Genomic DNA, 24,465 nt, shown 5'->3' on the forward strand with positions numbered 1-24,465 from the left:
TTTGTTCCCGAATCCGTTAGTACTTCCCTTAGTTCTAGCACCCTTGTTCCCGAGCCCTTGAATCTCACACTGACTGAGAACTACAAGCCTGATCTGTATGTTTGTTCCTGTTTTGAAGCACATAGGGTGTGTTCTGTCAAAGTAACATGGAGTCTGAAGCTTTGTTTCCTGAGGACGATCTTTGTTGCTCTGTTTGTTGTGAGATTTTTAAAAAGCCTGTTCTCCTGAAATGCAGCCACAGCTTCTGTAGAGTGTGTCTGCAGCAGTACTGGGAACGGAAGAGCTCTCGAGAGTGTCCCATCTGCAGGAGAAAGGCCTCTATGGAGGAACCTCCTCGAAACCTGGCCTTACAAAACATTGTGGAGACTTACTTAAAGCAGAAGACTGAGAGAGAAACTGCAGACAAGACTGAGGCTCGCTGTATTCTTCATGGGGAGAAACTTATTTTATTCTGTGAACATGACAAAGAGCCTCTCTGTGTCATCTGTCAGACATCAAAAAAACACAGAAAGCACCGGGTCTGTCCAGTGGAAGAGGCTGCACGGGAGCTGAAGGTATTCTGTTTTAATTTTTACTGTTTACAAATTTTTAAAAAAGGAAAGTGGCCTTGTGCAAAAGTTTGGGAACCCTGTGACTTAATACTTTGTAACTCTGCCTCGGTCAACTATAACTGCTTGCAAACGCTTCCTGCAGCCAGAAGAGTCTTTCAATTCTTGCTTTTGGAACTTTCCCCCATTCTTCCTGGCAGAACACCTCTATTTTTGATTTTTTTTTTTTTCAATACAAATATATTGTCTGTGTAAGTTAAGTGATGCGAGTAACACTGGAAACTCAAGATGTGTTGTCCTCAACTTGACATGGAAATGTTAAAACAAAGCCAGGTCATGTGTTTTTAATAGATCTGTTTTGAGAATGTACGTAGGAAATTGTTTAGCAATGTCAAGCCAGTGGCGGCACGGATGGTGCAGTGGGTAGCACTGCTGCCTCACAGCAAGGAGGTCCTGGGTTCGAATCCCCGTCGGCCGGGGCCTCTCTGTGCGGAGTTTGCATGTTCTCCCCGTGTCTGCGTGGGTTTCCTCCGGGTACTCCGGTTTCCTCCCACAGTCCAAAGACATGCATGTTAGGCTGATTGGAGAGTCTAAATTGGCCGTAGGTATGGTCAAGCCAGTTCTATGAATGCTTCAACATTCCTTCATACCATTTACAGTTGCAGGCTGTAAATGATATGAAGTACACCCAACTAAAATTGTGGTGGTGGTTTTGTAATCCTATTGGGCTTAATATTTGATTGGTTTAATTATACTGAAAATGCAGCATAACATTATTTTATGATGCCCTATAAGAATATTTCACTTAAGACTTTATTATTGACTGGTATATTTTCCCTGCTAGATTTCCCATGTACTTACACTTACAAAGTTACACTGACCGTCACTATGGTAGCATGGGTAATACTGTGCTATTTGTGAAAAGTAACTGATTCATATCACTTCAGGACGAACTCAAGCCTGCACTTAATCTTATTAAAGAAAAACTGGAGAAGTTTACCATGGTTGAACAAGCATGTAAGAAGACCGCAGAACACATCAGGGTGAGTAACGCAATTAGGAAATATTTAGTATTTTTTATTAATATTGTGTGTAACATGGGGGCGACATTGGCTCAGGCAGTAAGAGCAGTTGGTTGCCGGTTCGATCCCGCCGTGAGCAAGACACCTAATCCCCAATTGCTCCTGACAAGCTGGTTGGTGCCTTTCATGGCAGCTAATTGCCATTGGTGTGTGAGTGTGAATGGGTGAATGAGAAGCATCAGTTGTACAACGTTTTGGATAAAGGCACTATATAAATGCCAACCATTTACCACTTAACATGGATAAAAAACACATCGACTGCCATACATGAATAACGAAGTATAGTTACACTATTCAGGTTTAAAATGGTGTTTGAATCATAGAGTCAAGCCCAGCACACAGAGAGACAGATGAAGGCAGAGTTTGAGAAGCTCCACCAGTTCCTGCGAGAGGAAGAGGAGGCCAGACTAGCTGCTCTGAAAGAGGAAGAGGAGAAGAGGAATCAAATAATGGAGAAGTTCGAACTCATCAGTGGAGACATCTCCACCCTTACAGACAAAATCACAGCTATAGAGACGGCCATGGAGACCGAAGACACCTCCTTTTTAAAGGTAGGAGCTTCATTTACTGACCGAGTTGATAGTTTAACCTCAGTAAAGTAACGTCATGTGTACTGACTGTTATCATCTGCTTCACTTTCATTAGCATGGCTCCTGTTGTTTCTGACTTATTCTTTCTCATAATGGAATGTACTAAATTCATTTATACACTATCATTATGCTGTTATGTGTTTTTTTCAGAGCTACACGAACATCAAGGAAAGGTATGTAGACTCTCCGCTCATTTCATCTTGTGTGTTTAAGTCTCTTCAGTTATCGAGCCTGACTGATTCCTGCCTGTTACAGAGCCCAGTGCACACTGCAAGACCCAGAGCTGCTCTCAGGGGCGCTGATAGATGTGGCCAAACACCTGGGCAACCTGAAGTTCAGAGTCTGGGAGAAGATACTGGGGATGGTGCAGTACAGTGAGTATCTGGGCCAGATGCTGAAGTCATGTTTTTATACAAACATTTAATGAACACATGAAAGTGGAGAAACAGCCTGTATATTGAAATGGTGCTGGAGTACAGAGTCATCCAGTCTCAGTTTCCTCCAAGAGTAGGAAGATCCTGAGGGCTGGACTGCTCTGCTCTGTTTAATATCAGAACACTCGCAGATACAGAATTAACACACAATGTAAAACATAATATGGCTTATTAGATGGATAAATTGAATTCATCAAGCTTACCATGATTTTATTATTTTCATAATGCAAATATTATGTTTAAATTATAAACCACAATAACTGCTGTATATTATATAGAGTATTTATAATATAACAATTCTATCATGTTTCCTGTGTATGTGACCTACTCTAGTAGGTCTAGAGTATGTGAAATGTACCTCTACTTCCAGCCTTTTAAATATCTCTTCTTGATATTTCAGCTCCTGTGATGCTGGATCCTAACACTGCATGTGCATATCTCTCTCTCTCTGATGATCTGACCACTGTGAGAAACACGGATACAGTGCAGAACTGTCCTGACAACCCAGAGAGGTTTAATCTCTGTCCGTGTGTGTTGGGATCTGAGGGGTTTACCTCAGGGAAACACAGCTGGGAGGTGAAAGTTGGGAACAAACCTGCGTGGGATGTAGGAGTGGTGAAAGAGTCCATCAACAGGAAGGATGGTCTATTATACAGCCCAGAGAGAGGATTCTGGGTCATAAATCGGAGGAACGGTGATAAGTACACAGCATCAGGAGGTACTCTCACACTGGAGAGGAAACCCCAGAGCATCAGGGTGCAGCTGGACTATGACCGGGGGGAGGTGTCCTTCTTCAACTCCAGTGACATGTCACTCATTCACACTTTTAAAGACACATTTACTGAGAGGGTGTTCCCATACTTCTGTCCCTGTGCGAGAGATGGCGGTAAGAACGATGAACCCCTGAAAATCTGCCCAGTGAAAGTCTCTGTGACCGAGACATCACAATAAAATTAAATTATAAATGCTGCTACTACCAGTACCAGTTCAATTTGGTACTACCAGTACCAAATGGAAGGCAGGCATACACAGAGATACAAGTTCAGTTTATTTTACTCCATCCATTGCAAAGCATTAACCAGCATTTCCCTTCTGCAGAGCAAATGAGTAAGCAATTCTAAGCAATGTACAAATGAGATTGTGCATGCCTTGCCATTAGCTTTGCAGTATTATACAGTATGAATTATGGTGTATTATTTGCCAATGACTATTGGGAGTTGTTTTTTTGGGGGGGTTTTGTAGTGGTGCCTTAAGGATTGCATTTAAGATGTTTAACTTTTATTTTAAGGAATAAAGATCGTGCACAAATTCCATCGGATTCCAATGGGATTACTAATATTGTATGAATTGCTGTACAATATTGTATTGCACTAATGCTGTGGCAAGTGATTGACAGCTCTTCCAACTTTAGCCTGTAGAAGACCCAACAGCAAAACCTGGTGCAGGGTGTGGTGACACCATTTTCTGAAATCTTTCGAACAGTAGTGTTCCTATGCAGAAGCAATAATTACAGCCGTACTGTGTATTTACATTTGATATAAAAGTTACAGTACATCAAAAGAGCTATCAAATCTGCACAGCTGCACTCGTCTTTCACAGGAAAATACAAACAACTTGCTCCAACAACATCCACAAGCACATTTCTATCCAAACTGTTTACACAAATAGGTTTCATATATGAGCACAGAAATAAAGTGTCCAACCTTCGAGACCCTATTTTCTTACAGCAAGTTTGTAAAAATCTTGTTTGAAAACAGTTTACTGTAATGCCTACTACATTTGACAAAGATTTCTATTTCTCACCAGGGACATTTCTCACGACATCCTTGTGCGCTTCAAGACAACACAGATTTGCCCTAGGTTGTGGTTTGTTAAAGTTACATCACCGTCAACATCACACTTCATTACGGCACAGGAGAGCCGTCAGTCTCTCAACCAATTCACCATCGCTCACCCATCTCAACCGTCACAAGCTGTTTCCCAGAGTGCTGTCTGGAGCCACAACAGTCCCAAGGCCTATAGCCAAAATGGTGTTGGTCAGGAATGGTGTTTTTAAAGTCCACCATAAATGTATTAATTATGGATGTACATATATATGAAAAAACTAATGGAACAGCAACACAAGTTTTGTTGTTTTGTCTTCATACTCCAGCACATTGGATTTATCCTATGTGACTGGGACCTGTAAGGTCGGTGGTTCGATCCCCAGTGTAGATGCGGATCTCATCTACACTGGGGATTGAACCACCGACACAGCTGTTGTGCCCTTGAGCAATGCCTCACATTACTCCATGGGGGATTGTCTCCTGCTTAGTCTAATCAACTGTAAGTCACTTTGGATAAAGGCATCAGCCAAATGACATGTAATGCAATGAAATAAAACAATACAAGGGATATGATAAATGTGAGATTAGGTGCTGACTACCAGGTTTTTTGACCTTGTAATTCTTATTAAATAGCTGCTTACCAAAATGTATTCTCAGGAACTCAGAAAATGTAACATTGCTGCTGATGATTTTGAAATTCATGCATTCCCTTGGAATGATGTTGCACACGACCGGATGTGTGGATGCACCTCACTGGAACATTTGCTTGACCTGCTGATTTCAGTGCTGTGACAGGTACAGTGGTGTGAAAAAGTGTTTGCCCCCTTCCTGATTTCTTATTTTTTTGCATGTTTGTCACTTAAATGTTTCAGATCATCAAACAAATTTAAATATTAGTCAAAGACAACACAAGTAAACACAAAATGCAGTTTTTAAATTAAGATTTTTATTATTAAGGGAGAAAAAAAATCCAAACCTACATGGCCCTGTGTGAAAAAGTGATTGCCCCCCCTGTTAAAACATAACTTAACTGTGGTTTATCAAACCTGAGTTCAATTTCTCTAGCCAAACCCAGGCCTGATTACTGCCATACCTGTTCTCAATTAAGAAATCACTTAAATAGGACCTGCCTGACAAAGTGAAGTAGACCAAATGATCCTCAAAAGCTAGGCATCATGCCAAGATCTATAGAAATTCAGGAACAAATGAGAAAGAAAGTAATTGAGATCTATCAGTCTGGAAAAGGTTATAAAGCCATTTCTAAAGCTTTGGGACTCCAGCGAACCACAGTGAGAGCCATTATCCACAAATGGCGAAAACATGGAACAGTGGTGAACCTTCTCAGGAGTGGCCGGCCGACCAAAATTACCCCAAGAGCGCAGCGACGACTCATCCAAGAGGTCACAAAAGACCCCACAACAACATCCAAAGAACTGCAGGCCTCACTTGCCTCAGTTAATGTCAGTGTTCATGACTCCACCACAAGAAAGAGACTGGGCAAAAACGGCCTGCATGGCAGAGTTCCAAGACGAAAAAACCACTGCTGAGCAAAAAGAACATTAAGGCTCTTCTCAATTTTGCCAGAAAACATCTTGATGATCCCCAAGACTTTTGGGAAAATACTCTGTGGTCTGACGAGACAAAAGTTGAACTTTTTGGAAGGTGTGTGTCCCATTACATAAAAGTAACACCGCATTTCAGAAAAAGAACATCATACCAACAGTAAAATATGGTGGTGGTACTGTGAGGGTCTGGGGCTGTTTTGCTGCTTCAGGACCTGGAAGACTTGCTGTGATAAATGGAACCATGAATTCTGCTGTCTACCAAAAAATCCTGAAGGAGAATGTCCGGCCATCTGTTCGTGACCTCAAGCTGAAACGAACTTGGGTTCTGCAGCAGGACAATGATCCAAAACGCACCAGCAAGTCCACCTCTGAATGGCTGAAGAAAAACAAAATGAAGACTTTGGAGTGGCCTAGTCAAAGTCCTGACCTGAATCCTATTGAGATGCTGTGGCATGATCTTAAAAAGGCGGTTCATGCTCGAAAACCCTCCAATGTGGCTGAATTACAACAATTCTGCAAAGATGAATGGGCCAAAATTCCTCCACAGCGCTGTAAGAGACTCATTGCAAGTTATCGCAAACGCTTGATTGCAGTTGTTGCTGCTAAGGGTGGCCCAACCAGTTATTAGGTTTAGGGGGCAATCACTTTTTCACACAGGGCCATGTAGGCTTGGATTTTTTTTCTCCCTTAATAATAAAAACCTTCATTTAAAAACTGCATTTTGTGTTTACTTGTGTTGTCTTTGACTAATACTTAAATTTGTTTGATGATCTGAAACATTTAAGTGTGACAAACATGCAAAAAAATAAGAAATCAGGAAGGGGGCAAACACTTTTTCACACCACTGTATATTTCAATGACTCTTCAAAACCGACATGTCTGCTAATGGAATGTGTGATATGCCAGGTGCAAATAGAAATGACAGCTCCAGCTCCACCACTCTTGCCAAGGCCTGACATTTAACTATGGACTTGTGAAAAGCAAGATTACAATTCATCTACATTGCAGTTAATGTGAATTCATGATGTAGAAACACATAACAAAAGCAGTACAGATTAACTTCTCAATAGTCAGTTAACTACATTAGTTTATGCCAATTCATGTAACCTTATTATGAAGTGTTACCCTTTCAATAGCGGGTGTAGGTGGACTCCAGGTGTGCTGTGGGCCAGTGAAGTCTCACTCAATGAGCAGAGGAGTGCTCTCCTGGGTGACACTGCACAGTTATGTGCCAGTCTGCAGGGGTGCCAGCCATTATCAGCTTCAGCTTCATCAGGATTCAACTACAGACAACAGGGCGCATGACTACGCAGATCGTGTTCTGGTTCTGACTCCATCGAGTGCAGCTACTTATGCTTTTGCTGGGAGTGAGTCTATTTGTAAATAAAATTTGGGTTTGCCTTTTGCAGGACATTGCTGCACCCTGTAAATCCACCTAAGAGCAGTCACTTCAGCGGTCAGACATTATCATCTCTGTAAGAGAGAGGGCAATCCCAGTCAAGAATCTCCCACTGACTGAGAACTACAAGCCTGATCTGCAGGTTTGTTCCTGTTTTAAAGCAAATAGGGTGTGTTCTGTCCAAGGTTCAGCAGAAGTGAAAGTGTGTAAAACCCCACGTTAACCCAAAGATGGAATTTAGCGCGGGTCGAAGGTATTTGCATGCTTGTACTTCTGGTGTTGCTGGAAGAAGATTAGTATGGTTAAATAATAATGACCGCTGTGCAGAGAGTCTAGATCAGCCAATTAATTAACCCACGTTACAAAGACAGTAGTACCAATCTGCCTTCCATTCTTTACTGGTCCAGGCTGACCAAGAATCTCCACAATAGGGTCAATAAATTTACCTTCGTTATCTGACTCCATTTAAGATATCATTTAGAAATTTGGGTTTGAAACATACGCAAACCTCGGGAGTGATTACACTCGACTCTTACCTGCGCCACCATTACTCAATATATGCTCCCGGGATTAGCATTATTGGCGGAGAACTCAGAGGCTGAGGGTCTAGCCAACACAACACATGCACTACATTTGAGATGATAGTTGCGAGCCCAGGTCGGCGTGCATTTAGAGGGCTCCTTAGAGCTAACTTGACAGGAACCGCCCATGGGTTCCCTTTGCATCAAATTATAAGAGCCATGCACCACCAATCCTTTTTATGGGCCGAACTTGGCTGCCTTTCCCAGCTTGGAAACACCACTAAAGTACCAAGCCACTGATCAGTTGGTCTTTGGTCAATATTGTCCCCCTGAGTATTCAGTCGTAATTTAGGCTGAAAAGGTACAAGATGAATTAGAATCATGGAGATCACGCAAGTTACAAATAAAATAATTTATTCACAGACAGGTAGGTTATTAGCTTAAGAATACCAATAGTCAATTACATAATACACAGATTAAGAATAGAGAGAGTAAATAATCATACCTAGCCTGCTTTGGCTACACACAAACACAGAACGTACATAGTGCGGGAAGCCGGTTACGATCTTCCCTATACATACACACACGTACAATACGCTGTGTGGGAAGTCGAATGCGATCTTCCTGATACTTATATACACAAGACATGCAGTGTGGGAAGTCGATTGCGATCTTCCCAGATTGGGATAAACCTGATTTGGGTGAAATAAAGGAAAGGAGACAAAACCCCAGATTGCTTGGTTTCTTCTCCTTATCTCCAAAATCCAGGCCTTTGTTCTTGACCCTAAAAATGGGTCACCCATCTGGAATTTAGCCAAACCCCCACCCAAATGGCTTCTACAGAGACAGCTTTTGCCCAGTTTCCCCATGGCTCCTGGACGGTTATGATATCAAAGGTAGACTGTTACAAAAACTAGACCATTACACCAGTCACACTGAACCAATCAGAATAACACCAAACATTACTATATTCTGACCTGGGATTATCATGAAACATCTTTATGCCATCTCCAGTATTCCTGTGCTCTAACCCTGTAAGGAATGTGAGGGAAGGGGGCTCCCCAGGGGCCCAGGAAGGCTCCTCCAGGAACCCTTCTCTAGTTCTCCCCCACAGGCATGGGTGCCAAAAGGTGGGGGCTAACAATGTATGCTCCGGGAGGGGGAAGTCAGCAAGCTGACCAGTGCATGACACCAAATGTTAATTATTACTGGCTTAAGTGAGTGAAAGTATCAGACCGAGAGACTGAGAGACTGTAACATGGAGGCTAAAGCTTTATTTCCTGAGGACGATCTTTGTTGCTCTGTTTGTTGTGCAATTTTTAAAGAGCCTGTTCTCCTGAAATGCAGCCACAGCTTCTGTAGAGTGTGTCTGCAGCAGTGCTGGAAACAGAAGAGCTCTCGAGAGTGTCCCATCTGCAGGAGAAAGGCTTCTATGGAGGAACCTCCTCGAAACCTGGCCTTACAAAACATTGTGGAGACTTACTTAAAGCAGAAGACTGAGAGAAAAACTGCAGACAAGACTGAGGCTCGCTGTAGTCTTCATGGGGAGAAACTTCTTTTATTCTGCGAACATGACAAAGAGCCTCTCTGTGTCATCTGTCAGACTTCAAAAAAACACAGAAAGCACCCAATCTGTCCAGTGGAAGAGGCCGCACGGGAGCTAAAGGTATTCTGTTTTTAATTTATAAAATGTAGCAATGATTAGATACTGATAGCGCGATAGCGCAAATATCACACAAGAGGTTTAATCTAAATCATAAACGTCCAGACCTGAAAAACTACTGTTAAATACATTGTTAAATTGTCGTGAGCCACGGACCCCTTGCCGAGCTCAGGCCTCACGTTCCCACGAGCAGTACCTCACTAGGAGGTGTCTCGGGGACAAACTCTCTTTTTCTTTAAGTACTCCGAACGTCCTGGAGCCCTGGTAAGTTCTACTGAACTTCCAGCCCGGTCTCGAAGTGAAGGGTGTGATGCAAATCTGGTATACGATGTCCTGTATTCACTGTATTCCTCTAAAATAACCTTTATCACATATGATTATAGTAAGATATACTTTATTATAATCAATCAAAAGAATAGAGTTATACAGCTGACAGGATATATATCATCTTTCAGTTTGCTGATCACATGCAAGTTACATATACCCCTTTAGCTCTTTCTAATTTACCTTTCCACCATGATGTTAAAATTCAAGGTACACCCCTCAAATAACGTTGAACTTCTATGTACTACTTTTCCTACTTTTACAAGTAATATAGATTATAATTACCACCCATGCCCTAAATATAGCCATCTCGTTTTCCACGGGATTTGATCCCTCCTCCTTGCTGTTGATGAGCTCTTTGAACAAAAAATCATCAGACCCTACACCCCTGCCAGACCTCTTCGTTCAGCCTCCACAGGCCGCTTGGCACCTCCCCCTCTCAGAACCTCCACCTCACGCTCACGACTACTGTCTGTTCTGGCTCCACGGTGGTGGAACGAACTCCCCGTTGAGGTCAGAACTATAGAATCTCTCCCCACCTTCAAGCGCAAGCTGAAGACACACCTCTTCAAGCAGCACCTCTCCCCATCCCTCCCTACCTCCCTGTGAACCTTAATTGTTCTGTGACTTGCTTTGTGTATCGGTATTTTTAGTTGGCTAGGTAAGCAGTGTTTGGATAGTTAACGTTGGTCACTTTTGCTCTGTTTGTTTGTTTGTTTGTTCAAAAAATAAATAAATAAATAAATAAATAAATGGCCCTTGTCCTTATCTTTGTTGTACAGGTAGCAGTTGAAATTGTACTTCCCTCTAGGGTCTTTCAGCGAACTTATCCCTGGTTATGGGTATGCAATTTGTTGTACGTCGCTCTGGATAAGAGCGTCTGCCAAATGCCAATAATGTAATGTAATGTAATGGAATCTGGGGCAGGATCAGGACCCAGACTTTCGAAAGACGTGACTTTGCACTTCGTACTTCTCCTGCCTGTTGTATGGGATGTGCACTGGTATGTCTTCGAACACGTCGGGGGTTTGCTGTGCAGCCGCAGCATATGCCTCTCCTCACTGACCCTGAGGTTAGGGGGGGGAGGCTTCAGGTTCTTGCGTGGGTCCAGCAGGAAGGTGTTCTGTAGCGTGGAGGAACCCCGCGTCCCGTCTGTTGGCCTCCAGGTGCAGTTCACGGCTCCAAGCATGTCGTAAAAGCCCTTTAACTCTTTCACCAGCTTTTCTGTATGATGAGGGATGCGCATGAACACCTCTTCGACACCGCACCGTGTACATCACTCTGTTCTCCATATCCAGATCCTGGAATGGCGCGCAGAGGGAGCGCGCCACTCCAGCTTGACTACAGCTGTCCTGCGTTGCTCTCTCTTCAACAGCCCATAGATATCTCCATCCATCCATTATCTGAACCCGCTTATCCTGAACAGAGTCGCAGGGGGGCTGGAGCCTATCCCAGCATACATTGGGCGAAAGGCAGGAATACACCCTGGACAGGTCGCCAGTCCATCGCAGGGCACACACACCATTCACTCACACACTCATACCTACGGCCAATTTAGACTCTCCAATCAGCCTAACATGCATGTCTTTGGACTGTGGGAGGAAACCGGAGTACCCGGAGGAAACCCACGCAGACACGGGGAGAACATGCAAACTCTGCACAGAGAGGCCCCTGCCGACGGGGATTCGAACCCATGACCTCCTTGCTGTGAGGCGGCAGTGCTACCCACTGCACCATCCGTGCCGCCCCATAGATATCTTCTGAAGCAAAATTCTAAGATGCTTTTTTTTCTTTCTTCTCCTTCTTTTTTCCTGCTTTTTTAACATCTAAAAGCTCACTCCTTATATATCCTTAGCTCGTATAAAAGTGTACCTTTTTTTGATAAGAAATGTCCCCAATATACCGAGTGGAAAGACATTTATCTCTTATGTAACTTTTTTCTCATACCTCAAAGGAAATTTCCCCAATACTTTATCTCATGTGCCCCTCCGGTTGGGAGTTTCCACCATTTCAGTATACGAGTGGAAAAACACTAGCTCTTATGTAATTTTTTAATGAACCTATTCATCACTGGTATTTTCTCCCTGTCATAATCTCTCCTTGGACTCTCTCCAAACTTTGACTTCATACAAGCCAGAAGTTAGTGCCCTCCAACATCTCAACACACTCTTCAGGTGCCCCTCTCTGCAGCGCCTTAAGGGATCTACAAAGAACATCCAGCCAATAGCTGAGTGTAAATCATCCCCCAACTCCTCTACAGTCAGTCCTTTGAATCTTTCCAATAAATTATCAGATTATAATCAGGAAGGCCCTTAAAGCCTCTTAATATTCTTTCGGTATTGACATCCCTTCCGTTTTCCTTATCTTTTTGCTTTAGCCAGGCATTGTGCTCCTCCCCTGTAGGGTTGGGGTATTCCCCGACTGCTCGCTCAGCATGTTGAATCTCCTCCAAGGTTATGCTGGAACTCATTCTATGCATGGCCTCAGTCAGAACTTTAACCTTGCTCCTTAGTACTCTAAATCCAAGTCCCTCGACTTCAGACTCCTCCGCTGACAAGTAGGGCTGCTCATTATCTCTGAACTGCATATTTTTCCTCTTACGGGCGTTCTTGCTACCACCTCAATGGCGTGTGCGAGGGGTTAACAATGCATTCCTGCCTAACCCATCCCTGTCAATCTCTCATCAGGGGGGTCTAGGGCCGGGTCCTCGACAATATGTATGTGGAGAGAACTGAGCAACAACCAGGAAGTGCAGAAATCTACACTGAGTGTACGGTCATATGCAAAAATGTGGGCACCCCCAGTAAACAAGCCTTTTACAATTAATATCTTGGTGAACAGAAGTGAACAAACCTGAACTGTAAATGTTACAGAGTGAAATGTGGGACATTTCTGCAAATTTTAAAGCAAGACTGCTTTTTTGGGTAGCACTGCCACCTCACAGCAAGGAGGTCCTGGGTTCGAATCCCGGTCAGCCGGGGCCTCTCTGTGTGGAGTTTGCATGTTCTCGTCATGTCACATGGGTTTCATCCCACAGTCCAAAGACATGCAGGTTAGACTGATGGGTATGTATGAGTGTATGAGTGAATGGTGTGTGTGCCCTGTGATGGACTGGTGACCTGTCCAGGGTGTATTCCTGTCTTTCGCCCAAAGTATGCTGGGATAGGCTCCAGCCCCCCTGCAATCCTGTTCAGGATAAGCGGGTTAAGTTGGATGGATATATGGCTTTGTAATCCTTTTATGCTAAATATTTGACTGGTTTAGAACTGAAAATGCATGATAACATATAATGCATGATATAATATTATGCATTTATAAGAATATATTTATAAGAATATTTCACTAAAGACTTTATTACTGACTGGTATATTTTTCATGCTACATTTCCTGTATACTTACACTTACAAAGTTACACTGACTGTCACTATTTTAGCAGGGGTAATTCTGTGCGATTTGTGAAAAGTGATAACTGGTTCATATCACTCCAGGAGGAACTCAAGCCTGCACTTAATCTTATTAAAGAAAAGTTTATGAAGGTTGAACAAGGATGTAAGAAGACAGCAGGACACATCAGGGTGAGTAACGCAATTAGGAAATATATAGTATTTTTGATTAATATTGTGTGTAACACGGGGGCGACATTGAGACATCATGTGGTAAGAGCAGTCATCTGGCAGTCGGAGGGATGCAGGTTCGATCCCGCCCTGGGTGTGTCGAAGTGTCCCTGAGCAAGCCACCTAACCCCCAATTGCTCCTGACAAGCTGGTTGGTGCCTTGCATGGCAGCCAATCGCCATTGGTATGAATGGGTGAATGGGTGAATGAGAAGCATCAGTTGTACAACGTTTTGGATAAAGGCACTATATAAATGCCAACCATTTACCACTTAACATGGATAAAAAACACATCGACTGCCATACATGAATAACGAAGTATAGTTACACTATTCAGGTTTAAAATGGTGTTTGAATCGCAGAGACAAGCCCAGCTCACAGAGAGGCAGATGAAGGCTGAGTTTGAGAAGCTCCACCAGTTACTGCGAGAGGAAGAGGAGGCCAGACTAGCTGCACTGAAAGAGGAAGAGGAGAAGAGGAGTCAGATAATGGAGGGGAAGTTAAAACACATCAGTGGAGACATCTCCACCCTTACAGACAAAATCACAGCTATAGAGACGGCCATGGAGACCGAAGACACCTCCTTTTTAATGGTAGGAGCTTCATTTACTGACCGAGTTTATACTGTTTAACCTCAGTAAAGTAATGTCATGTGTACTGACTGTTATCATCTGCATCACTTTCATTAACATGGCTCCTCTTGTTTCTGATAATGGAATTTATACACTCTCATTATGCTGTTATTATGTGTTTTTTCAGAGCTACAAGAACATCAAGGAAAGGTATTTAGACTCTCAGCTCATTTCATCTTGTGTGTTTAAGTCTCTTCAGTTACCAAGCCTGACTGACTCATGCCTGTTGTTACAGAGCTCAGTGCACACTGCAGGACCCAGAGCTACTCTCAGGGGCGCTGATAGATGTGGCCAAACACCTGGGCAACCTGAAGTTCAGAGTCTCGGAGAAGATGCTGGGGATGGTGCAGTACAGTGAGTATCTGGGCCAGATGCTGAAGTCATGTTCTTTACAGAAATTTAAGGAACACATCAAACTGCAAAACTACATTACAATTGTGCTGAATATAAACAGTACAGCGTCTACATATTTCTTGTGTATGTGACCTAATCTAGTAGGTCTAGAGTAAGTGAAATGTCTCTAGACCTTTTAAATATCTCTCTTCTTGATATTTCAGCTCCTGTGATGCTGGATCCTAACACTGCATGTGCCAGTCTCTCTCTGTCTGATGATCTGACCACTGTGAGACACACAGGTACAGTGCAGAACTGTCCTGACAACCCAGAGAGGTTTAGTCGCTGTCCATGTGTGCTGGGATCTGAAGGGTTTACCTCAGGGAAACACAGCTGGGAGGTGAAAGTTGGGAGTAAACCTAAGTGGGATGTAGGAGTGGTGAAAGAGTCTATGAACAGAAAGGAAGACATAACATACAGCCCAGAGACAGGATTCTGGGTAATAATGTTGAGGAATGGTGATGAGTACAGTTCAGCAGGAGGTACTGTCCTCACACTGGAGAGGAAACCCCAGAGCATCAGGGTGCATCTGGACTATGACAGGGGGGAGGTGTCCTTCTTCAACACCAGTGACATGTCACTCATTCACACTTTTAAAGACACATTGACTGAGAGGGTGTTCCCATACTTCTGTCCTGGTGTGAGAGATGGCAGTAACAATGAACCCCTGAAAATCTGCCCAATGAAAGTCTCTGTAACAGTGACATCATCACAATAAAAACTCAATTATAAAGGCTGCTACTACCAGTACGAGTTCAATTTGGTACTACCAGTACCAAATGGAAGGCAGACACACACAGAGGTACATGCTCAGTGCCTCGAAAGGAACACAAATCTAGTACAAAGTGGGGCGTCTGTCACAAGGGAGCAGACACGCATACAGAGATTATTCGCTTCCACCTAGTGTGGTTTATGTTATAAAGGAGACACAAATCCGCTGTATACCATATAGACACAAAACAGTTCATTTGTTGTGTGTGTGTGATGCAGCATGAATATTGTTAGGCATGATGAATAACATTTGCTAAAATTTTCCAGTCTAATATTTACAATAACGTCCAGTCCATTACGATTGGTTATAATTCAGTTTATATAATATTTTATAATTCAGTTTATTTTACTCCATCCATTGCAAAACATTAAACAGCATTTCCCTTCTGCAGAGCAAATGAGAGTAAGCAATTCTAAGCAATGTACAAATGAGATTGTGCATGCCTTGCCATTAGCTTTGCAGTGTTATACAATATGAATTATGGTGTATTATTTGCCAATGACTATTGGGAGTTGTTTTTTTTTTTTTTTGCTTACAAAGATAATTGTAGTGGTGCCTTAAGGATTGCATTTAAGATGTTTAACTTATTTTAAGGAATAAAGATCGTACACAAATTCCATTGAAAAATGTATTTATTTTTAAATCATCCAGTATTCTGGGTCAGTGATTCTAATATTAGTTTTAGTGAGGGACTGCTGTTGAACAAGTTGAATGCTAATGTTGAACATGGCAATTAACCTAAACTATATCAGTCAATATCCAGCTGTATGCAATACTCACTAAAACAAGTCACACCATATGAATCTATATAAAAGAATCAATAATGTATGGGATTGGGATTACTAATATTGTATGAATTGCTGTACAATATTGTATTGCACTAATGCCGTGGCAAGTGATTGACAGCTCTTCCAACTTTAGCCTGTAGAAGACCCAACAGCAAAACCTGGTGCAGGGTGTGGTGACACCATTTCCTGAAATCTTTAGAACAGTAGTGTTCCTATGCAGAAGCAGTAATTACAGCCGTACTGTGTATTTACATTTGATATAAAAGTTACAGTACATCAAAAGAGCTATCAAATCTGCACAGCTGCACTCGTCTTTCACAGGAAAATACAAACAACTTGCTCCAACAACATCCACAAGCACATTTCTATCCAAACTGTTTACACAAATAGGTTTCATATATGAGCACAGAAATAAAGTGTCCAAAGACCCTATTTTCTTTCAGCAAGTTTGTAAAAATCTTGTTTGAAAACAGTTGACTGTAATGCCTACTACATTTGACAAAGCTTTATATTTCTCACCAGGGACATTTCTCACGACATCCTCTTGCGCTTCAAGACAACACAGATTTGCCCTAGGTTGGAGTTTGTTAAAATTACATCACCTTCAACATCGCACGCCATTACGGCACAGGAGAGCTGTCAGTCTCTCAACCAATTCACCATCGCTCACCCATCTCAACCGTCACAAGCTGTTTCCCAGAGTGCTGTCTGGAGCCACAACAGTCCCAAGGCCTATAGCCAAAATGGTGTTGGTCAGGAATGGTGTTTTTAAAGTCCACCATAAATGTATTAATGATGGATGTACATATATTTGAAAAAAGTAATGGAACAGTGACACAAGTTTTGTTGTTTTGGGTTCATACTCAGCACATTGGATTTATTTCTTTGGATTTATTTGGATTTATTTTTCTTTCTTTTTTTTTTTAGTCATTTGGCAGACGCTTTTAATCCAAAGTGACTTACAAGTGCATAGGTTCTTCCACATGTTAAAGCATCACATCTATAACAAGTAAAATACACATGAAGTGCTGTTCTGAACAAAAAATACAGTCATCGTAGATGCAATTTCTTTCTTTTTTTTAGGTTAGACAAGAGGGATATCGGAAGTGGGGGGGGGGGGATCAGGAGGTAGGACTAAGGCACAGTTTGAAAAGGTGTGTTTTTAGTCTGCGTCGAAATAGGGGGAGGGATTCTGCTGTCCTGATAGTGGTAGGCAAGTCATTCCACCACTGAGGAACCAGAACGGAAAACAGGCGTGAATGTGCACCTCGACTGGCAGGTGCTCGTAGTGAGGCGACCAGAGCTGGCAGACCGGAGTGGTCTAGCTGGGAAGTAGGGAGTGATTAAGGATTGTATGTAAGGTGGGGCAGTCCCCTGAGCAGCCTGAAATGCAAACACTAGGGCCTTGAATCGGATGCGTGCGGCAATAGGAAGCCAGTAGAGGCCAATGAGGAGTGGGGTGACATGAGCCGACCTGGGCTGACTGGTGATCAGGCGGGCTGTAGCATTCTGGACCAGCTGGAGGGGCTTGGAGGGAGTTGCAGTAATCCAGGCGGGAAATAACGATCGCCTGGACTAGGAATTCGGTGGCTTTCTCCGTCAGGAGATGACGTATACGGTGGATATTGTAGAGGAAGAACCTGCAGGTTCTGGCAATGGAGGATACAAGTGGAGCCAGGGTGAGGCGGTTATCAAGAGTCACCCCTAGATTTGTATGGGAGGAGGTTACTACAAAGTCCTCAACAATCAGTGGGAGTTCGATTGTCGGAGAGGACTTAGCAGGGATGTAGAAAAGCTCAGTCTTGGCAAGGTTATGCTTCAGGTGGTGGGAAGTCATCCACGCAGAGATATCAGCCAAGCAGGCAGAGATCTGTGTGGTGACCTGGGTATTGGGGGGGAAGGAAAGAAAGAGTTGGGTGTCATTGGCGTAAGAATGATAACAAAAGCCACGAGAAGAGATAACAGAACCAAGAGACTTGGTATTTAGAGAGAAGAGGAGAGGACCAAGAACTGAGCCCTGCGGGACTCCAGTTTGTAGGGGGGTGTATGGGGTATGTGACTGGGACCTGTAAAGTTGGTGGTTCGATCCCCAGTGTAGATAAGTGCCACAAAGCTGTTGTGCCCTTGAGCAATGCCCCACATAACTCCGGGGGGGATTGTCTCCTGCTTAATCAACTGTAAGTCACTTTGGATAAAGGCACCAGCCAAATGACATGTAATGCAATGAAATAAAACAATACAAGGAATATGATGAATGTGAGATTAGGTGCTGACTACCAGGTTTTTTGAGGGCATTTACGTTCATAGTGGGTGCCCCGTGTCTCTAAAGTTTGCAAAGAATGGTGCAAAAAAATTAACCAAATGCAGAAGAGCATCTCTGAACACGCATCATAACTCTAAGTGGATAGGCTACAGCAGTAGAAGTCTAAAAGAATAAGTCTAATAAATACCTAATAAAATGCTCGGTGAGTGTATACAGGCAATACAATAACATGGAATAACAGCAGAACAGATGAAAGTGGAGGGAAGCTATGTGATGGGAATGTTAAGAAAGGGTATGACTATGGTAGTGCTGGGCGAAGAGGTATGTCTTGAGTTTGGTAGTTATGAGAGGTAAATCAGAGGGTCCCTATCCCTCTCACCTACATGATCGGTTGGAAAACTGATGCCTAGAGACAAGGATAATGGGGGACACTCACAGACTGATTTTTTAACCATAGCAGAACATTTCCCCTTGACATTTACCTAAGACAGGTGACCTTTATTTGCCAGATACACAGACAAGACCCCCCCCCTTAGAGTAGCACTTACTGAGTGCAAAGGGGGGGCGTCCATATCTGGATTGACCTTCATCTGGAGAAGGTCCCCCACTGATATCCACGTAGGTTGCACCACCTCTGGACTTTTCACCGTACGTGTCGTGACTGGGCTTGGGTACTGAAACCTGGTATATAAAGTATCATATCAACAATGACATTCCCTGCTGAAGGCTATGTTTTGAAACAGCTCAGACAAGCTACCAGCACAGCATTACGATCAGCTTGGTCGTGCTGGTTGACCAGGTCATACCCGGCTTGACCAGCTTATGACCAACTTAGTTTTCAAACTGGTCAAGCTGGCATAGCTCGATTTTTTTAAATTTGATTTTACAGCAGTTCAATTTATTTGCCCTTGCAATGAAAATATGCTCTTTATTTCTGTCATTTGCTCTTTATATTAAATATGGTGACAGTTTTGACACTATTGAGGCACCTGTACCATTTAGAAAGTACCGTTATCAGCAAAACCTGAATGACACCCAACCCTCACATTAGAGTGTTCAGTTAATTACAATTAAAGGTACAATAGGTCATTCAAGAGAGGAATTGCAGCAACCAACACCTTCAAACCACAACACTGTTTATCCCTCCTCCTTCTCTGTGAACGCGCTGACGTTACGTAGAAGGTGAAACTTCAGTCTGAACACATTGTGTTTTATTTTCTTGTTTTGTTTTACTCTGTTTACATACTGTAGTATGATTATTTTTTCTTTTACATTATTGGCATCTGGCAGACACTCTTATCCAGAGCAACAAAGTGCTAAGTGCATACCCTTAACCCAAGAACAAGTACACTGAAAGACTCTAGAGGGAAGTACAATTTCACATGCTAAGGCCACAGTAAAGAAAAGGACTTGGCCTATTTGATTAATCTGACAGGAGGACATGAGGCAGAGGCACCAGACGGAGATCAGGAGAGGTTGTCAGGGCTGTACTGAGTGGTCCAAGCTGAAAACAAAAAGCCAATGAAAGAAGAGGGCTGAAGCTCCACAGATCTGGTAGCACCACAGATGGAGTGTTGGGCTGAGAGAATGAGTAGGTGCCACGTGTGTGTTGTGTGCAGTGTGACTTGAACAGATGGGACGCATTGTGACCACCGGAAAAGGAACTGTCACAACTCTGAAAGTTTTTTTTCCTCAACCTGTGAAACAAGAAAAGGAAACGCTATGCCACAGTTGTCTTCAGAGGTGCGAGAAAAAGCAGAGGATGTGATGGCAGATGAATGGGATGATGAGGCGAACTGGAACGTTCTGGAAGTTATTTTCATAGCTGTCAGAAGACAATGGAAGGAGAAAGAGCAGATCTAGTTCTCACACAGTGGCGTCTGCTCCACCCCCCACCCTCCCCGTGCAACCCAGAATGCACCTCTTCCACCCTGCTGTGCCTCCGAGCCCTCCAGGATGTATACTGATAACAGCTACGTAGGGCAGATATAGGCTTTCTGTCCCTTTCCATCTGTGTGAGATGGTCACTCCGTCACCTGGAGGTAGTTTGCCCATTGGGAAGACCCCGTGGCTACACTCTCAAAAAAATAAATAAATACTAAAAATGCTTGTAGCTGGCACGATACCCTATAGGTGCATAAAATTGTACCCCTTGCCAGCAATGTATAATTAACTTTGGAGAATGTACTACCCAAAGAGAACATTACTGTACTTTCAGGGTACATTTGGGAAATTTGATTATTGAAGAACAAAAATGTACCTCCACTGTTACTTTATTTCTAAGAGTGTATGTTGCTTACCACTCTGAGACACTTGGTTCATTGGGGTCCAAGTTCACCCAGTTGTTAAATGCCGTGCCTACAAGGCTGCAACAAGACTTGTTACTTGACTTCTGGACTCAAGCAGAATAATCAGTCAACCATTACTCTATACCACCCCCTCAGCGTCGCAAGAGCTGACAGCCAAACACAGGGATTCTTTCCATTCAGAGTATCCCCCAGGGAAACAGTTAGTGGAGATGGGAGTGTCTCAGAGGGTAAGCAGTGGCAACATGAAATGATTTTTCTCTGATGTTTGCGGAGGTGCTCATCAATTCAGCACTATCAATACCTGGGGGAAACCATGACATTCATGTTTTCACCACTTCCCCTAAATCAAAGGAGCTGTCATCTGCCATCAGCAGTTGGGGAGGGGGGGGTACTTTTATTACCCTTTTATTACCTCTTTTGAAGTGGGATCCTTCCCCCTCCAAAGGGATTGTCACTAGATGTCCACCCCTAGAAAGGATGGAAGTCCCGCCCTGTTAACATCATACGTTGTATTAATCCTACCATGTCAGCCACTCAAGGAAACATTATGCCAATAGGATTCTTATGCCCATGGTGGTTAGACCTTTCTAGGATGGCCTTCTAGTGACAACCAAAGGTGGGAAGGAAACAGAACCAGCCCTACCCCGAAGAGGCAGTACCCCATGTGACATCAGGACTGACTAAAAACTCAGATTTGTTAAGAACATATCATTGTTACAATTGATAAAGTGCATGACAAAATTTAGAGCCAAGCATATGTTTACAGCTGCATAAGTGTTAGAACCCAGTTTAAGGCTTAGAGAGGAGTTTTGCCAGTAAAGCGGATCACTTTTCTAAATATATATATATGTATATATATATATATATATATATATATATATATATATATATATATGTTTTTTTTATTCACTCCAGGTGAAAGGGAGAACAACCAAAGTAATTACCAAAGGAATAATCTGGTAATGATGGGTCACATATTGCGGTCTGGGAGCAGTGGTTAACATTTACTATCAATTACCTTTTTATCATTTTAACATTTTCAGGGCAGTTATAAGAGGTTTGAGACTCTCCATATATGTAAATGTATTCTGTAGGTTTTACAGGGATTAAATAAATGTATATTTAAAAATGAATCCCAAGGAAAGTGCACCAAGCAAACAGATCATAGGATAGGAGTTTTAGCCCTCGAATGATCCTTTCTTATATGTTTTAGCAATTATTCTCCAGCCTGCTGATCCACCTTCAAAGGTCCCTGCCCCACTTCTACCAGTCAGACTTCAAACTTCTTTCTCTATGGTTATTTTCAAGAACTCTCACATTTTGTCCATTGTCAAAACAATTTGCCTGAGGGAAATTGCACGGAGGTGTCAATTTGAAATGCCAGCACAAGTACTGTTACACAGTAAATGGTTTGTGTTAATTTCAGTGCTTACATTTTGAACTGTTCTAGGCTCATTATATGCTGTGTTTTACTCTCAAAGTTTCTATCATGGCCAATGAATTGTACCTGCATAAAATCGCTGATCGATTGGGTTGAATTCATTTCAGCAGTGTGGACAGCAGCATTGAATTTCCCTGTCAGATCATGACACAGAACAGATCATGACACAACACAGGTCATGATACAACACAGATCATGACACAACACAGATCAGGACACAACACCGGTCATGACACAACACAGATCATGACACAGCACAGATCATGACACAGCACAGATCGTGACACAGCACAGGTCATGACACAGAACAGATCATGACACAACACAGATCAGGACACAACACCGGTCATGACACAACACAGATCATGACACAACACAGGTCATGACATAGCACAGGTCATGACACAGCACAGGTCAGGTTATCTCAGCTCATGACATTAGTGCACACATTAGAGCCGCTTCTGCTGTGTCCTTATATGGCTGAATAAATCGATACAAGAAATAAACGTGCAAAAAGTTATTTCAACTATTTAAAATTCAAATGTTGTGAATAGCCACTAAGAAGACTTTGCAGTGAGGTAGTCCCTGTGATGCAGTCACTTTAATACCACAGCCATTTGGGTCATGCCCTTGGCTATGTATGCAGTTTGAATGCTTATAAAACATAATTTGTGAAAGTTATCTTTCAATCATGGACCCAAAATTGAAATGCGACTCGTATCAATGCAAAATTAAATGAAACTGTCCTTGGTTGGGTTTTGTTTTGTGCACAATAAATAAAAGCAGGAATAGGCTACACAGCATGGGGAAATCGACAATGGGGAAACATTTCTGGCCATAGGTTTAATTTAGCTTTAACCTTTAACCTTTTACCTTGTTTTATTATGAACCCATGCAATGTAATTTTGGACAGCACTGCAATGAAGCAATTTGTGTCCAAGCAACACATCCAGAGCCCCTCTGGTAAAATGAACACAAGCTTCATTTGAGTCATTTAATTAAATCGGCATTCCCTCTGCTCTCTGACAAAAAAAGTAATTAGGACATTCTCCTCAGCAGTTATGCCTAAATAATTTGATGTGGGATCAGTTCCAACATTTTGGAACTGAAAATAAATGGTCATACTCCATATTGTAAACTCCAGTGTCAGGAATTTCAAGTACTTTAAAGGCAGATGTACTTCCTCCTGTAATTGTGGTGTGGAAAAAGTAATACCACACTCCTGCCCTGGAAGACTGCAGTGTTATTCAACTTGCAGAGACAACTAAGACCTTGAGAACAAGGTGTGTGTATTCTTTATCTAAATAGGGACTGATGCTGAATAGTGAGTGACTTGCTCACTCGTGCTGAAACATCCCAGCAGAGACTCCGGCCCACCAGGACTGGAGTTTGACATCCCTGGGGTAGATACATGGTTGGTTGTTTGTTTATTTATATTTTATGTTCTTGTCGTCTGGACGACAGGATTGAATGGTGGTCAATACCATTGTCCCTGACTCCAGAGTCCTGCTGCTGTTTTCTGGGGCACCCTTAAAAATACTCTCAGAAATAATGGTATGAAACGTGCCTTAAAAGCTACAAATGCTTGTCACTGGGGCGGTACCTTATATCTACATAATGTTGTACCCACCATATATAATTAATTTGCACCTTTTTTGCTTGGAAATCATACTCATTTATATCTTTCATGATACATTTGGAAAATTGAACAAAAATGCACATTGACTGTCACTGTATTTCTGCGAGTGCACAGTAACTGGGACCCAGTGTCGCGTGTGCAGTGCTTACTGACGTCGGTACTGATGAGAGCTCTTGCAGGAGAATCCTGAACCAGTCGATGACGAGAGACCAGATCGCAGGCGATATGCGGTAACCAGGCGTCGGCGGGGTGATGTAAGACTGGTTAATATTTTCCCAGAGAGCTCCTGTTCATGTTTCAGGCGGAGGTGGACAGGGATTGGTCTCCCGAGACGTTGACACTGCGGTGGGTAAACCTGGGTTTGATTGGCTGTGGAAAAACGGCCCACTTTCGCAGGTGAAGCGGGGACAAAAAACCTTGCGCTCCCAGGTGATTGACGGCGTGAGGCCCATCCCAGGGGCAAGGAGCTGCCAAGCGGTGGCCATTGCCTGGGGGAAAATTGATGCAATTATTTGGCCCCTGCAGCAGTTCCGTTTTAATATTTGGGGGGAGTGGTGTTAATATAAGACAGTGTCAACAGTATGAAACACCACATAGAATTACGGGTAACACTTTCTGTGAAGGGTCCTACATAAGAGCTAAACTAAATCATAAGCAATGCAT

The 24,465-nt window shown here is 42.8% G+C and overlaps 1 protein-coding gene across 1 annotated transcript in view; it reads left to right on the forward strand.

Annotated features, from left to right (window-relative positions):
* Nucleotides 1–24,465, forward strand: part of LOC133134456 (uncharacterized) — a 29,167-nt gene continuing 4,702 nt past the window's right edge. The window contains exons 1-12 of the mRNA XM_061250653.1: nucleotides 1–554; nucleotides 1,496–1,591; nucleotides 1,954–2,181; nucleotides 2,371–2,393; nucleotides 2,476–2,594; nucleotides 3,055–3,584; nucleotides 9,251–9,631; nucleotides 13,441–13,527; nucleotides 13,928–14,158; nucleotides 14,325–14,347; nucleotides 14,433–14,551; nucleotides 14,755–15,284. Coding sequence (XP_061106637.1) covers nucleotides 147–554; nucleotides 1,496–1,591; nucleotides 1,954–2,181; nucleotides 2,371–2,393; nucleotides 2,476–2,594; nucleotides 3,055–3,584; nucleotides 9,251–9,631; nucleotides 13,441–13,527; nucleotides 13,928–14,158; nucleotides 14,325–14,347; nucleotides 14,433–14,551; nucleotides 14,755–15,284 — 2,775 coding nt within the window. The 5' untranslated portion in view covers nucleotides 1–146. The remainder of the gene's footprint in view (nucleotides 555–1,495; nucleotides 1,592–1,953; nucleotides 2,182–2,370; nucleotides 2,394–2,475; nucleotides 2,595–3,054; nucleotides 3,585–9,250; nucleotides 9,632–13,440; nucleotides 13,528–13,927; nucleotides 14,159–14,324; nucleotides 14,348–14,432; nucleotides 14,552–14,754; nucleotides 15,285–24,465) is intronic.

This window comes from Conger conger, chromosome 8, assembly GCF_963514075.1.
Source record: "Conger conger chromosome 8, fConCon1.1, whole genome shotgun sequence".
Lineage (NCBI taxonomy): Eukaryota > Metazoa > Chordata > Actinopteri > Anguilliformes > Congridae > Conger > Conger conger.